At 51.0% G+C, this 17,012-nt stretch overlaps 1 protein-coding gene across 1 annotated transcript in view; it reads right to left on the reverse strand.

The window, feature by feature from the left end:
• CAMK2A (calcium/calmodulin dependent protein kinase II alpha) overlaps positions 1-17,012 on the reverse strand; it is a 65,793-nt gene that overhangs the window by 30,194 nt on the left and 18,587 nt on the right. Inside the window, exons 3-7 of the mRNA XM_070374757.1 lie at positions 12,117-12,176; positions 5,141-5,195; positions 4,232-4,297; positions 4,052-4,124; positions 924-1,026 (exon numbers count right to left, since the gene is read on the reverse strand). Of these exons, the coding sequence (XP_070230858.1) occupies positions 924-1,026; positions 4,052-4,124; positions 4,232-4,297; positions 5,141-5,195; positions 12,117-12,176 (357 nt within the window). The remainder of the gene's footprint in view (positions 1-923; positions 1,027-4,051; positions 4,125-4,231; positions 4,298-5,140; positions 5,196-12,116; positions 12,177-17,012) is intronic.

Genomic DNA, 17,012 nt, shown 5'->3' on the forward strand with positions numbered 1-17,012 from the left:
GGGAGAAAGCAATGGCACCCCACTCCAGTACTCTTGCCTGGAAAATCCCATGGATGGAGGAGCCTGGTAGGCTGCAGTCCATGAGGTCACTAAGAGTCGGACACGACTGAGCGACTTCACTTTCACTTTTCACTTTCATGCATTGGAGAAGGAAATGGCAACCCACTCCAGTGTTCTTGCCTGGAGAATCCCAGGAATGGGGGACCCTGGCGGGCTGCCATCTATGGGGTCGAACAGAGTCGGACACGACTGAAGCGACTTAGCAGCAGCAGCAGCATGCTAAGCAAGACTGAGAACTTTCCATGCCTGATCTCATTTAATCTTCACACAGTCCCAAGGAACATACTTTTATTATCCCCATTTTACAGACAAGAAAATGAAGTCTCAGAGAAATGACTCACTCAAAGTCATATGCCTTGTAAATAGCACAGTCAGGATATGAACCCAGAGCTCAAGCTCCTAACCACTGATCAACATTGCTCACTAAAAAGTATTCCCAGATAGCCGAAAGGACTCAATTACGCCAAAATCTCAAGAGCATGACTCCACCCCTTTTAATTTCCTTTGACCTATTCTTAGTTTCTTAGCCCCCATTCCTCATCTTTAAAATCAAGATGATAATCTAGCACCCAGGCTGCTGGGGAACTCACGGAAGCCCCCAGCCGACAGTATTGGATGCGCATGTGAAGAAGTCAGGTACTGTTTTAATGACAACCAAGTCCCAGGCCTGGACCCCAGGGAGCTAGGATGGGCGACAACCACTGATGCAAAGAGTCTGGGTAAGGAGCCCTCTGCTCCCTGAGCCCTGGCTGGGGCAACATCCATCTCCAACCGGCCCCCGCTCAGGCAGAGGGTTCCTAGAGGCCAATGTGTCAACTCAAGGCTGGCTGCCAACACCCCTGCCACCCCCTGCCCCCACTCACCAAACCACGCCTGCTGCTCGCCCTCTACCTCTATGGCCAGGCCAAAGTCCGCCAGCTTCACCGCAGCGCCCTTGAGCTTGGAGGCCAGCAACAGGTTCTCCGGCTTCCCAGGACCAGAGAGAAGAGGAAACGTGGGAGAGGAAGAAGTCAGGGGACAGTGAGCATATTCAGAATCTCACCTCTAGAGATCTGGGTTTTCAGGAGGAGCAGCTGAACGATCCAGAGGCTCCCTGTCCCTGCCTCCCTCCAGCCCCAACCACAGGACCCCTGCACTTCCCAGAGATGGGACTACCCCACTGCAGCCCTCCATCTGCTGCAAACAGAAGACCCTTTTTCAGCCTGCCAACCCCTCCTTCAGCTTCCAGCAGGGTTTGGTTCTGGGGCTGAGGTGGAGTGGGGCAGTGCTTCTACTATACGCCAGTCACTGGGCTAAAGGTTTTGCATACATCATTCGATTTGTCATCCCAACAATCCTTTAGGGTAAGCACTCTCCTCCAGTGGCCTCCTTACATCCTCAGAGACAGTCATTCTTGTTCCACCTCAGGGCCTTTGTACTTCCTGCTCCCCTTGCGTGATTTGCTCGCCCTCTGAGCTTCACAGGTGTGGCTCCTTCTCATCATCCAGCTTTCACCATGTCACCTCCTTCAAGAAGCCCTCCATGACTACTCTATCTAAAGGAGGAGTTCCCAGGTATCTTCTGTCTTAGCAGCTTGTTGTTACCTTAATAGATCTCATCACAATTTCTAAGTGTTTTCCCATCTGTCTATGTGCTTATTCATTATCTGTCACCTCTGTGCAATATGAGTTTCTGTCCACCGATGTATCTCAGAGAAGGCAATGGCACCCCACTCCAGTACTCCTGTCTGGAAAATCCCACAGATGGAGGAGCCTGGTAGGCTGCATCTGTCACCTCTGTGCAATATGAGTTCTGTCCACCAATGTATCATTAGCACCCAAAACAGTGGGCAGCACATAGCAGGCACTGAAGTATGTATGAAAATAAGGAAACTGGGGTTCAGAGAGGTTAAGTCACTTGACCGAGGTCACACAGCTGGTGTTGATAGAACCAGATCGAGGCACAGTCTGGCTAGAGATGTGCTCTGAGCCCCTCCAAAGTGATTGCTGCAGGGCCTCCTACGTGCCACCTGTCCTATGGAGGCATGAAGGCTGCCATCTTCTGCTGAGTCTGAGGACAGAAAATCCTTCTCCTCAGGACAGAGAGGTAGTTAGCGTGGGGACTTTCTAGTTAGAAAGCCCTAGCTTCTGATCCCAGTGCTGCCATTCTATGCTATGGAACTTGGGTAAATTAATATCACTTCTCTGGCCTCAGTTTCTTCTCCAAAAGTGGGAATAATGCCTACTTCATGGGGTGGCATATGGATTAATTGCAATAAATCCCTGTAAAGCACTTCCCAGTGTCCTACAAGTGTTGGATAGGCATCAGTACTCATACTTTTTGTTTGTAGATGGGGGGTGTGGGCTCCTAGTCTCTGCAGACAGCTGGTTTCCTCTGACCCGCTTTCCCACTAGAACTTAGGAGGGGTTCCACATCCGACCTTTCACTGCCCAAAGCTAGGCAGGACGCAAACAAGTATAGCTCCATCTGCCCCTGGTTAAGGCCTCTTTGGTCCTCTGGGGACTGTGTTCCCAGCATGTCCTGGGTCTTGGTAGCTGTTCTGCCCTGATTTGATGAATGCGCCACTAATTAATCTACCCAGAGTGGCCTAAATTTGTGCTGCCTCTTTCCCTGTTCCTCCTCTCAGGCAGGGGCTGTGGTTATAATGGGAACAGGCCCCTGGGGAGAGCTGCCCTGCAATCTGGCCAGAGACCCTCTCTGCATGCACACTTGCCTTCGGGTCTAGACTGAGACGCGGGGAGCCCACCTGGGCTCGGGTGCGGAGCCACAGATGGCTCGTGATTGTCAAGGGTGAGCAGGGGTTCTGGTCAGAGCACTGCCTGCCAGAGAGGGGTCTGGGCAGACAGGAGGAGGGCCAGGGAGGGGCCAGGACGAGGAAGGCTTGGGAATTCCATCGGGGGGGAATAGAGAACAGCCTGCAGAAGCCTCAGGAGCTACTGCAAAGCTACCCACGAGCCTCCAGGGCTTCTCTGTGCTGGGGGCTTGACCTCTGTGTGGCCCCAAAGGGTAGAACTGGGGTTCACAGGTGAAGCCCCCAGCATGGGGAAAGACTGGAGGAACATTTCCTAACAGTTCAAGGGGCTACCCCATAAAAAGTGAGCTCATAGTCCCCGGAAGTCAAAAAGCAGACGGTTGACAGACACCCAGCAGGGTCACCTAGAAGGGGCTGCTACAGAAGCAGGCGGTGCGGTCAGTGGCTTTTTAGCCCCAGCCCACTGAGGGCAGGGGACCTGGGGTCGGGAGGCCAGGGCTCCAGCCCTAGCTCAGGCACAAGTGAACTGCATGTTCTCGGGAAAACCCTTGGACTCTTTGGGCCTTTGTTTCCTGCTCTGCAAAATGGAGATGATGTTAGGCAACTACCAGTCACTGATGCTGTGAGGCCCAGCAGAGGAGCACCATGAAGTTGTGCTGACTGGGCCAGGCTGTGCAGCCAGTGCCAAGCCTACACCTGCATCTGCTTAGTCCTGCTCATCTCCTCAAGTGGGAAGAGGCAGGACTCGGAAGGCCTCAAAGCCTGCTTTCCTACCGTCACTCCCTTCCAGAGACCGGAAGCAAGACTAACAACGCCTCGACATTCCGGGCACTGTGCTGTCTCCTTTGACATCCTCACTGACCCTGTACTGAGGTTGCTATGGCAACCCCCACTCTAATGAAGCTGACGCCATGCAACTAGAAAGTGGCCTCACTGGAATCTGGACCTCCCCCACCCCGCCCCCCGCCCAGAGCCAGCCTTGGCAGTCTAGCCGCCTCTCACCTAGCCTGGGACTGGGAGTCGGGAGACCTGGGTCCCGAGTGCAGATGCCCTGCTTCCCTGAGCTCAGTTTCCTCATCTGAAGAGTGGGGAAAAATTTTCCCACGCAGCCCAACTCAGGAAAGCTGACGGGGCTATGATAATAACACTGGCTCCGCAGGTTGAGGGAGGGGCTGGGCGCAAATGAGCAGGCTCCTGGTGAGCCAGCCTCTTGGGGTGGGGGTGGGGAGGGTCACTGACCTTCAGGTCCCGATGCACCACCCCCATCTGGTGGCAGTGCAGCACAGCCTCCAGGATCTGCTGGATGCAGTGACTGGGGAGAGAGAGGGAGGGGCGGGGAGTGAGGGCGGGCCTCCCCTGGGAGGCCCCAGGAGGGAGTGCCCTGCCCCCGGGCGCCGCCTGGCTGCACCTCTCACTCACCTGGCATCCGCCTCACTGTAATACTCCCGGGCCACGATGTCTTCAAACAGCTCCCCGCCGGTGACGCTGGGGAGACAGGAACAGAGTCACCCTCCCACAAAGGCCCCAGGTGTCTTTTGGAAGAGTCTCCAGAAAGTTAAGGATGGGGCCCAGGGACCTCAGAACCTCAGCCCCAAAGGGAGGGGCCCCAGAGGCCACGGGGATGCCCTCTGGTATAACTCCCTTCCTGACTTCCAGTCCACCTCCCCTCCATCCTCAGCCTTCTCCTCCACCAAAGCCAGGCTGAGGTCAGGACAGGGGGTAGAACACTCAGAACTTGTCACTATGATTCATCAGGCTCTTGGAAATCCAAGGGCTGGAGCTTTTTGTTGTTGTTGTTTTTTAATAGACTTTTTTAAAGAGTAGCTTTAGGTTCCCATCAAAATTGAGCCAAAGGTACAGAGATTTCCAATAGCTCACTGCCCTCCGCCCACTCCCCAGCCCCAGCCATGCACAGCCTCCCCCACTGTCTCAAGTGCTGTTCTTTACAGATGAGGCCAAGAACCACTGAGGCCTCTCAGTTCGTGATTGCTTTTCATTCTATTGCCTGGCTTTAAAAACTTTAAATTTATTCTGAAAGGAAACTTCATAGCACCACTAGAAATGGAAAACCAGCATCACTGGCCACAAATAGAAGCAAAACTAAATATATGATGATGAAAGTTAAAAGTGTTTGTTGGTGTGTCAGGAAAACCAGCCTGCACTGCTTGGGTGGCAGGCCTACCACATTTTGGGAAACTCTATCAGAAGAGAGAATTCAGCCCAATCTGGGGGCTATGGGGACACTTCAAACCAAGGGACCCAGTGGAGTCTCCCCTGCCAGGGCTGTCCCCATCCCCACTGGACACCCCAGGGTGAGGCCAAACTTACAGGTCAAAGATCAGGTAATGGTGTCCCTCCTCAGAGATGCTGTCATGGAGCCGGACTGCAGGAGGGGCCAAGGTAGCTGGTTATGCAGGACTCAAGGCTCCCCACTCACGCCCCTCTCCCCCCTCAAATAGCCAACATTCCAATTTCTCTGAAAGTCACTGAGCTCAAGCCAGTTACGAGGTGCTTTGACAAAGCATGAACAAAGGCTCACCTCTGTTGTGTAGTCACTCAGTCGTATCTGACCCTTGGCGACCCCATGGACCCCAGAAGAGCCTTCCACGTTCTTCTGTCCAAGGGATTCTCCAGGCAAGAATACTGGAGTGGGTTGCCATTTCCTACTGCAGGGGATCTTCCCAACCCAGGGACTGAACCCACATCTCCTGCATTAGCAGGTGGATCCTTTACTGTCTTAGCTATCAGGGAAGCCCTCACTGACCTGAGGCATCACCCGAAGAAGCCTGAGCATTAAGACAAAAGACTCCAGCTTTGGTCAGAGTTTAGTCCCCTTCCCTCTCCAACCTTCAGTTTCCCTGCTGGGCAGGCCAGGGTCATGGAAAGAGCCTGTGACTCAAATCTCTGCCACTTGCTAACTGTGCATCTTTGACCAAGTTGCTATACCTTTCTGAGCCTCTTTCCTTGCTTGGAGGGCTTCCCTGGTGGCTCAAATGGTAATGCGTCTGCCTGCAATGCAGGAGACCCAGGTTCCATCCCTGGGTTGGAAAGATCCCCTGGAGAAGGAAATGGCAACCCACTCCAGTACTCTGGCCTGGAAAATTCTATGGACAGAGGAGCCTGGTAGGCAACAGTCCATGGGGTCACAAAGAGTCAGACATGACTTCACTTTCCTTGCTTGGACAATGAGAATGAAACTCCTGGAATTGCAGGCTTGTTGTGAGAATTCCATGAGGCACATAATCCATGTTGACTCAGTGCTGGCCCTGCGCTAATGCCACTCCTCTGCTTCCAGGTCTGAAGAGATAACAGAGCTGGTGGACGAGGGAATGACAGCAATCCCAGAGTTCTGGCCTGCTGAGAAACTGTCATCTTTTCATACCTCATTTACCAAGAACAGAGGCAAAGCTCCCAGGAGCCCAGAGCTTCCAAAATTACCCCCTAAGCTTCTTTCAAAAAAAAAAAAGGAGGGAGAGCCCAAGGCCTGGGGCTGACTCTAGGGGGCCTGCACCCTGCCAGCCAAGGGCAAGTTCTCCCAGGTCAAGTTCATGTCCTTCCCTGTACCACAACCTAAACAGGTCCATGGGCAGCGGGGAGGGTGGGCTCAAAGAGTTATGGTAATCACACAATGGAAAATGTTAAAATAATGCAGCAGTTCTTTATTCACTAGTTCGGAATCATATCTAAATCTTGTTGTTCGGTGAAAGAGCAAAGCAGTATGCACAGTCCTTTCTAAAAAGGAGGCTACATTTCGGCTTGGGTATGGCGTTCGTCTCTCTGGAATGATCCAGCGATGTGGGCACTGAGGTGGCCTTGGGGAAGGGAATTAGGACAGCTGGAGTTGTGGGCGGGTGAGACTTTTCACTGTAAGCCCCAGTGCCATCTGAATTTCTGCCACATACAATATTGAGTCCCTTAAAGCATATGGCCCTCATGTCGCTGTTCAGTTGCTCAGTCATGTCCAACTCTTTGTGACCTCACGAACTGCAACATGCCAGGCTTCTCTGTCCTTCACTATCTCCCGGAGTTTGCTCAAACTCATGTCCATCGAGTTGGTGATACCATCCAACCATCTCATCCTCTGTCGTTCCCTTCTCCTCCTGCCTTCAATCTTTCCCAGCGTCAGGGTCTTTTTCAATGCTTCAGCTCTTTATATCAGGTGGCCAAAGTATTCTCCCCATAAAGTTTGGAGAGTGGGTGCCTCCACAGATGGGGACCCGAGATGGAGGATGAAGGGATACAAATTTAAATAAAATGTTTTTTAAAACCTTAAATATATATATTTATAAATAATGACTGAAAGATGTTTTTAAACTATTTTAAAGCAAAACTAAAAACTAAGTAGCCTGAGTATGTATAATTTAATCCTGCTTTAATTTTTTAATCAACATTTTATAATAAAAATTTTCAAAATACAGTCAAGTGAATACCTATGTACATACTACTTGCTGCTGCTGCTGCTGCTAAGTTACTTCAGTCGTGTCCGACTCTGTGCGATCCCATAGATGGCAGCCCACCAGGCTCTCCCGTCCCTGGGATTCTCCAGGCAAGAACACTGGAGTGGGTTGCCATTTCCTTCTCCAATGCATGAAAGTGAAAGTGAAGTTTCTCAGTCGTGTCCGACTCTTAATGACTCCATGGACTGCAGCCTACCAGGCTCCTCCGTCCATGGGATTTTCCAGGCAAGAGTACTGGAGTGGGGTGTCATTGACCACCTAGATTCTGTTATTAGTGTTTTCTCATATGTGTGTGCATGCTCAGTCTCTCAGTCATGTCTGATTCATTGTGACTCCATGGTCTGTAGCCTGCCAGGGTCCTGTGTCTGTGGGGATTCCCAAGCAAGGTTACTGAAGTGGGTTGTCATTTCACTCCATTTCTCATATATGCCTTACTACATTTCTATCCATCCCTTCATCCTTCAATCTATTTCAACTTTTAAGTGCACTTCAAAGCAAAAATAGACTTTTGAAACGTATGTGTGTTTTGAACTGAGCACCTTATATTTTGTGTGTGCAGAATCTGAAAGCCCTATTTTGGTGCCCTGCTCAGACCTCCTGTAGGAAGATGGTGCAGCCATCCTGCAGCTGCTGGGGGGTTGGCTAACCATGTGCAGGTGCCCTCCTCTGGAGAACTGCCCACTGCTAATGGAACTGCCCACCTTGCCCACAAGGTTACCTACAGCCTTCAGGCAATGATGAACTAATGTGGGGAGGCAGAGGCCATGCAAAAGGCCAGTCTGCCTTAAAGGAGAGACAGCTCCAAGACACGGTTTATGTTACAGAGGCCTCCCCACTGCACCCTCCACCTGGGATCAGGTCAGAGTTAGACTTGACCTGAAGCCACATCTCCGCTTGGTTCCTTTCCCCTTCCTCCATCCCACATCTCGCTACCCTTACAGGTCTCCCCCGGGAGCACGCCCTCGTGTTCCCACACACATCTGAATCCTTGCCTCAGGCTCTGCTTGTAGGAAACCTGACCTGATATGTTTTAGGGAGCTACAGACATCAGATACCACATGGATGTATACATCATCAATGTTAGCTCCAGATGCTGAGATTATAGGAGATACTTTAAAATTATTTGTTTTATCATTTAGCTACCATAAACTTGCTTTAATAGTGTACCAAGATAAAGTTTTGAGAAAGACCCTTTACTCCAAAAGGATTCTTCAGGAGCAAACTCCTTCTCCTCTACGCTGCTCAGATGTTTGAGGTTTTAACTCCTTTTTTGTGTGTGTGATTGTGAGAATCTCTGAGAAGCCAAGCTGCATCCAGAACCATCTCAAGAAAGAGCTTTTAGAACCACGTCAACAGCCATTTGGGAGGAGCTCCAAGAAGACTAGGGTTCCCTCTGGCCAGAAGCCTCAGCCTCTTTTAGAGAAGGTCCTCAGGGCTCAGGGAAATGGATAGAATGGGAGAGAGTGTCTCCAGAGCTTCCTCTAGCTCCGATGGTGCTTTTGTGCTGATTTTGAAGGCTGGCCCTGTGAGCAGGGGGATATGGGCTGGATTCCAGTCCCCACCTGCGGGATGATCCTGGAGTTGGCTTCAGTCCCCAAGAGATGGCTAAATCTTGGCTCAGGGCACAGGAGACAGGATTCCTCATTTCAGTGCTGTTTTCATACACAAAACCTCTCTTCCTGTGGTTGGAGGCCACCCTGAGGAAAAACTCAGCCTAGAGCCCAAGAGAGGCAAGGATTCAAAGGCTATGGCCTATGTGACAGTACCACTGCCTGGTGGGGAGACTGGCATGTCTGTGCTCATGGACTTATGCTGTCTCTGTCACAGAACAAACAAATCTGTAACCTAGTTTTCATTTGTGTAGCTGGATTCATGAACTTCTGACATTCTGTCCTATTTCCAACAGTTACAATTTCTTTCTCAGAAATTGAAGGGTCATACTTGTTCCTCTGGCCACTGCCCCCAAGACACCCCTGATGGCCACAGAAGTACTGAGAACATGGGCTCTTCAGTCAGACTCTCTGACTTTGCTTACTAGCTCCACCTCTTAGAAGCTGTGTGAGTTTGGGCAAATTATGTAACCTCTCTGAGCCTCCTTTCCTAGCAGCAGAGCCAATACTACTACACTGGACTGGTGTCAGGAGTTAACTCAAGATGCTAGTAAGGCACTCAACACAGTGCTTGGCACTAGGAAAAACTTAATAAATGAAGACATCGCCATCTTCATCACTAACCTCACTTCCCTCTGCCACCCCATATCACCTGCTAAACTCTCAGGTTATCTCCTCCTGCTCCTTGGGTGGCTTTTAAGGTGTGGGTGGGGGTCCACTTCATCAGCAGGTGCTAATGGTACAGAGAGCAGAGTGCTGTCCTCCCCGAAGCAAGATCTAGGAGGGAAATGCTTTGTGTATGGTGCAGCTTGTTCCCCCTGTCCTGAGCCAGCGACCTCCCTGACTTTGCCTCTTAGGGCTGGGCTGTGGCCACACACGGGCAGAGAGCAGTGAGCTTGGCTGGGATCACTAAGCAGGCTGAATAGTCTAGTTTCTTTGGGCACAGACCCACTTCTCAGGTTCTATAGCCACATCTGGACCGATCTGCACTCTTTTGGACAGATTACAACTACTTTGAACTGAGGTGCTTGGAGGCTCAGAAAGTGGTACCCTCCAAGGACCCTTCCAGCCTTGACAATAGTTTTAGGTTCTCCCAACCATCTTCTTGTTCTGGATCTCAGCTCTGCTCTCTACTTCCCTGTCCATCAGCTACCCCACTCCTCTCCCACCCTCATTTCTTCCACACATCCTCAGAGACTAGCAGAGGCCTTGGCACATGGTGGGGTCTCAGATGTCCTTGACATCAGGTCAATGAATGAAGGAGTCATAACTCAAGTGATGATGATAATGAAGACTATGGCTGCCATTTCTGAGATTCTACCACCTGCCAGGCTTGTGCTAAGTACTTTACTTGCAACATCTCACTTAACCCTCACAACGGCTCTAGAAAGTGGGTACCATGATTATCCTTATTTCACAGAGGAAGGTACTAAGTCTGAGAAGTTTGTAGCCTGCCCAACCTCAGATACGAAATGAAAGGTAGAATTTGGATTTGAACCCAGGTGTGTCTGACTAAAAATTCCATTTTCTTAACCAGAATATTATATATAGTGCCCCAAACCAATGACTCAAAATCTTGATGGCTCGGAGGAATGAGAATCACACGAAGATTCAGGCAAAAGGTAAGTCTTTCGGTAAGGTTGTTCTATTGGAGGGTGTAGATTGAGAAAGGATGGAGCAACTAAATGATCCATAGCCCTTCCCCAGGGTCTGTCATTGTGCTATGATTTGTTTGATCATCATAAGCCTACAAGGTATCTATCATTCCCATTTTCCAGATGAGAAAACAGAACTTCAGAGCAGTTAAGCAACATGTCCTGGGTTACACAGCAATTAAGCAGCAAACCCAGAATCTGACTGTAGAATGTCAGCCCCAGAGCCCATAACTTACTGCTCCCTGCTAGAGCTGGGAATGAGCGACTGAAGGATGAGGAAGTGTTGACCGGAGACAACTGCAACTGCGCAGTGGCACGCGCGTGCACACACACACCCCATCTCCCTCTTCCAGGATTAATGGGCTTTCTAAGAACCGTGGAATTCTACAATCAAAGACCACTCATGACTCCCTCCATTGTACTGTTGGGGAGCTGGAGGCCGGCCCAGATTGGGCAGGAACTGCCCATGGTCATAAGCAGGTCAGGGGCCAACCAGGGTGGCTCCCCGCCAGCCGCCTTGCTGCCCCTTCTCTGACTCTAGCCCCAAGCCTCCAGCTGCTGTCTGTGCAGCTCTGTTCCTTTCCCCAGGCACGGGGAAGGGGAGGTGCCTTATGGGTATAAATAGCAGATGGAGATGCTACTCTTCTGCAGAGGAGTTAACTGTTGGGGCCCTGGACACAGAGAGATGCTTCCCTCCTAAGGGAGAAGGCGTGGTAGCTGTCAGAGTTAGAATGTTCCTTACAGAGCACCTAGATCTTGCCGGTTAAGTGTGACTGGTGAGCCAGCAGCTTTGGCATCACTTCACAGTGTGTTAGGAATGCAGACCCTCAGGCCCCACCCGGACCCACTCAACTAGAATCTACCTTTTAACAAGATGCCCAGCTGGTCCAGACAGCCCTCTCCTTGCGAAGATGGGAGAAAGCAGCTCAGAGAGGGTAGTGCTCCTACCCAAGGTCACACAGCCATTCCCTGACAGCACTATATCTAGAATCTGCACTCCCTCCCCATCATGACTCAGAGCCCTGCCACGCAGTGATACAGCCCCTCAGCTGTGCAGGGACAGGGGAAGGGAGGTCAGGCAGCCAGGTCCTATTTCAGAGCCATCCTGCCTGCCCTGGGCGCAGCCACTCCATGCAGCCTGCGTTCAGTCCACTCTGGGGCAGGGGCCACCTTGGGGCTGGCCTGGAGAGACTGGCACTGCAGGTCCACGCAGGTGAGAAGGGCCATGGTGCCAGACTGACTCAGCATGGGAGTGGGCTTGGGGAGTGGGCTACACTGGTCAAGGCTAAGCCTGTCCTATTTTCGTCTCTCAGAGCTTCGGAAGTTTTCCTGAAACAGCTTTTCTGAAGGAGGCTGCTGGCAGCGTGGGCTGGGAGGAAGGGCCCCTTCTTCACCTTCCCCCCAACCAAGCTGCTCGCTGAGGAGTATGGAAACCATGAAAGACACCCCCTTTCCCACCTCTATTTGCTGCCATCCCCAAGAAGAGAGCAGCTGCCCCCTTCCCTCAACAAACACCCACCAGGGCAGGCAGGGGAGCTGGGCCAGGCCCCACCCACACCCCTTGCCCATCCCCCATGCTCACCGATGTTGGGGTGCTTCAGCAGGCGGCAGATGCGGGCTTCACGCTCCAGCTTCTGGTGGTCTGAAACACACAGATGCCCAGATGAGTCCAGGGGAGGGAGGCATCTCCACCCACCCCATCTCTCCCTCCTCATAGCCTCTAATGACCTCTCCCTCCCAGGGCCTGGGCAAGCTCAGCTGGCAGAGCCTCTGGGTTCTCCAAGAAGGCAGTGGGATGCAGCGGAAGAGAGACCCAGGCTGCAATGAGGCAGAAGTCCCTTCCCCGCTCTGGGTCTCGGTTTTCAGGGTTCTCAACCGAGGGGCATCTCCTGCCTGTATCAGAGCCAAAGTCCAGGCAGCCTGGAACACCCCCACCCCCACATCAGGCTCCGACTGCCCTCCCCCAGCCCTGCCCCTCCCACTGCATCTCCTCCTGTGGAACTGCTGAACCTCAGCTCTCCAGGCACGCCCTGCCCTGCCCAGCCCTCTCACTCTGGGACCTTCGCACACGCGGTTCTCTCAGCTTGGAAAGCTCCCTCTCAGCCTCCCACCTGCTCTTCACTGGCCATCACTCACTCTTAGGCATCCTTGGATGTCACTCTCTCTGGCAGCCCACCCTGATTACCAGCTGCTGGGGGCTCCTCCTCTGCATTCCCAGGGCCCCTAGACAGCACATGCCACTCTGTCTCAGGGATGTCGCTGTCCCTGAGGGCGAGGACTTGGTCTCTGTTGTACCCCTGGCATCTACCTAAATCCCTGGCCCATGGAAGGTGCTCAAGAAATAAATGAAGGCTTCCCTGATAGCTCAGTGGTAAAGAATCCGCCTGCCCATGCATGAGGCACGGGTTCGATCCCTGAAGCAGGAAGATCCCACATGCCTCAGAGCAACTAAGCCCCTGCGCCACAACTATTGAGCCTGTGCTCTGGAGCCTGGGAGCCACAACCAGTGAAGCCCAAGCGCCCTAAGCCCATGCTCCATGACAAGAAAAGCCACTGCAATGAGAAGCCCTCACACCACAATTAGAGAACAGCCCCGCTTTCCGAAGCTAGAGAAAGCCCATGCAGCGATGAAGACCCAGCACAGCCAAAAGTAAGTAAATAAATACAATTTTTTAAATACATAAATAAAAAAAAATCATAATATGCCATATTAGTAGAATATCTCTGAAAAGGAAGAGCAACAGGATGAGATAAGAGGTGGTTAGATCTACCATATAGTAAAGCATAAACCCTCTAAGAGTAAAACAATATGCTATTGCTATATATGAATTGAAAGACTTATCAATAAAGCAGAATAAAAAAAAAAAAGATGACTAAAGCTAAACCTTTAAAAAAAAGAAGAAATAACTAAGTGAAAGAACAAATGATTGAATAAACGAATCTTTCTAAGGGAGTAGGTATTCTCTGCAGGAGAAGGGTTGTATTAATTTACAGAAGATGCCTCATGTGTGAGGAGTCAGCACCCAGGACACAGAGAGCCCCAAAGAATCTGCAGGGTAGTGGGGCTTACCCAGAGATCTCCCACCTGCTTCCTGGGACTTCTGTCCAAAGCCCCTAGATTTCCCTGCCCACCTGGGAGAGAGGCCTTGTTCAGGATCTGTACCTATGATCTCTGACTCTGAGACTGCTGAGCACAATCATACCCATGACCCCATTCAGTCCTCCTGACAAGCCCGGGCTGTGGGCATCACTGTCCCTGTTTTAAACATTTTTCAATTTCCTTTGTGGTGCTTTTCTCACAATCTGGTATTTAATACCTTAATTTAAAAAAAAAAAAACCACCAGTATAATAGGAGCCAGTCACAAATACAGAATATCTACTATGTGTCAGGTATTATGCAGAGCACTCTATACACATCTCAAGGCCTCCCAATAATCCTCTGAGGATAACATTACCATTGTGCTGGCCTTACAGAGGAGGAAACAGAGGTTCAGAAAGGTTAAGTATCTGACTTAAAGTCACACTGCAGTGAGCAGTGGAGCCACGCTTTCTATCCAGGTAGTCAGGCTCCACGGGTGAGCTGTAAAACCCTGTCGGGGAGTTCCCCGGTGGCCAAATGGTTAGGATTCTAGGCTTTCATTGCCACAGCTCAGCTTCATCCCCTAGTAGGGGAACTGAGATCCTGCAGGGCACGTGGCACAGCAAAAAAAAAAAAAAAAAAAAACTCAAAAAATAAATAAATAAAAATAAAACTCAAAACCCAGTGCTGTCCTGGTCTCTACACCCTGACTCATCACTATCATCTCCATCTGTCTCCTATTCCCCAGTGGGAAAATTCAGGCCCGCAGGAGGGAACTCACACAGACACTCAGTGGTGGAGCCAGGACTAGAACCCCGCTCTCTGAATGGCCCCTCCAAGGAAGGTGGGCATCAGAGATGGTGATGAGGAGGAAGAAAATCCCAGCCCTGTCCCTAGGCTGCCAGCTCCCCTGTCCCCTCCCCTCTCCGTTAGCGGAATCACCAGCTGTCCTCCAAGGGCTGCAGAAACCAAGATCAATACTGAAATGTGGCTTTTCCATCAGCAAAGCAATTAAGTCCAATCCTCCTTCAGTAGAGTGTAAGCTCCACTCCCCAGCTGAAGGCAGCTGGAGGCTAGAGGGGGACGGCTGGCCCAGCTGGGCACATCCTCGTTTCTCCTCCCTCTCTGTCTCCTTCCAAATCCTTCAGGGTAGGGAGGTGGAGGGGAAGGAAGGTTGATTCCCAGGCAAACAAGGGGGATCCCCATCCAGAGCTGGCCAAGAGCCCTCAGTAAGCAGAGGATGGCTGAACCCGCCCCAGCTCCAGACCCTGCCCCCCACCCACCCATCCCCAGCAGAACCAAAAGCCAGGCAGCTCAAAGTGGGACCTATCAGAGGGGTTGAGGGGACTCCTGGCTCAGGCTACACATTCAGGGGACAAAGGACCTAAATCTAGAATTCTGATGTTTTTCTCCATGTAAGGTCACCTGGGAGCAGAGTTACACTAACAGGATTGAAAGAAGAAAACGCTGGTCACACAGCTTTAAACATGTGACTGGTTACCAGACATTACTGCTGGAAATGCTAGGAACTGTTTTTATAAATCTTGTAATCATCTTGTGCATAGTACAATTACACTGCATTGCAACCTTCAGTGCTAAAAGCATTAATTTGTTGAATGTAAACATATACTTTATATGATAATTTTTGTAACTCTGTTTGAAATGTTTTCATTGTCTAATATGCAGGGAACCTCAAGAAATATAGGGACGGAGTTCCTCTTGACCTTTGTGGCCTTGCTCCGTTAAGTAGTCTCTTGACAAAATCAAGGTAATCATCAATGTGGTCAAGCCTTGTTACAACTCAGAACTTTGAGGAACTACTCTTAAAGGCTTCCCCCAGGCCCCCAGTCAATAGTTAAGAGGGTAGCCAAGGACTTCTTATTAAAATATAAATGAGATCCTGCCTTCAAACTTTCCAACAGCTTCCTAATGTACTTATAATACAATCCAAACTCCTCAAAAACATCCAGAAGACCCTGCAGGGTGCTGAGTTCTGCCTCATCTTGGCTCTGAAGCTCCCCCCACACTAGACTCCTGTGTGGCCTCAGGCACTGCAAACTCCTTCCCACCTCAGGGCCTTTGCACCTGCTGTGCCCTCTGCCTGAAATACTCTTCTCCTGGGTCTTCTCGTGGCTGCCTCTTTCTCCTCAAGCAGGTCCCAGCACCATGTCACCTCCTTAGCTTTCCCAGCTGCCTTTTCCTCCAGCCCCATCACACCCCCATTACCCTGTCTTATTTTCTTTGTTAACACTCATCACTACTTGAAAATACCCAGCTTACTTGTGTGTTTAATGTTCTTTTCAGTCTCCCTCCCTAGAAAACAGGTGTGATGACAGCAAGACCTTGACTGTCGGTTTCTGCCATGTTCCAAGGACTCAGAGTCATAAGCAGCTTGTCCAAATTCCCACACCCAAGAAGTAGCAGAGCTGGGATTTCAACCTGTGTTCATAATTACTGTACTGTATTGCCTCTTATTTTCATAATTGAGAAATCAATCCATCCAGTTCAGTGAAGTCCCATGATGGTGAGACATCTGAGAGAAGTTAGTCTGCAGCCTCCTGCTCGGGCACCAGGAAGTCTTGCTCCTAATACCCGTTGTGATAGATGCTTTGTGAATTTTCTCCCTCCCTCCCTGGGGGCAGACTTCCAGGGTATTGGGGTTAAGGGGGCCAGGTCTGCTCAGAGCTCGGCAGGCAGTGGGTGGGTGGAAACTCTGGGGAGAGGTTCCTGGGACCAGACAGGACCCTCAGGGCATGACAGGGAAGAACAGAACCTGGGGAAGCCTTAGGGCTCTGCCAGCAGATTGAGTGGGCTCCAGCAGGTATGTGGGCAGCGGGGTTCTGGCTAGAGGCATAGGAGCCAGGGCAGAAAATAGACCTCTAGTCTCAGAACAGGAAATGTCCCCTCCCTCCACAGGACTTCAAAAAGCCTCCAGATCCTGGGCAGTTGGAGAAATAATGTGGAAGACCAAGAAGGGGAAGAGGTCAGGGAGTAGATGAGAAAGACAATAAAGATGCGTCTCACTGCCTCCTTGCAAGCTCCCTTGCATAAACCTGAAGCTCAGGGACAGCTGAATGAGCTCATACCATGCTTCTCACCTCGTGTCGTGGGACTGGTCATCAGGGAGCCGAGGAAGTGACCCTCAGCATCCAGGTGGACAGTGAGGCTTGTGGAGGTTGCTGGACAGGGACCAGTCACCTTTGGCAGCACTGGCTAGGTCCATGTGCCCACCATCCCCTAAAATGTTGATGAATTTTTTCTGTTTGTCTGCCTGGTGAGGCTGCAGCTAGGAAGCTTCCAGAGCCCCTGGCAGGGAGTTAGCGCTGAGCATCTACTGGCTGTTGTCACTGCTGACAGGACTTTCTAAAGGCAGGAACTGGGCCCTCACCTATTGAATC

The sequence above is a fragment of the Bos mutus genome, chromosome 7, assembly GCF_027580195.1.
Source record: "Bos mutus isolate GX-2022 chromosome 7, NWIPB_WYAK_1.1, whole genome shotgun sequence".
Lineage (NCBI taxonomy): Eukaryota > Metazoa > Chordata > Mammalia > Artiodactyla > Bovidae > Bos > Bos mutus.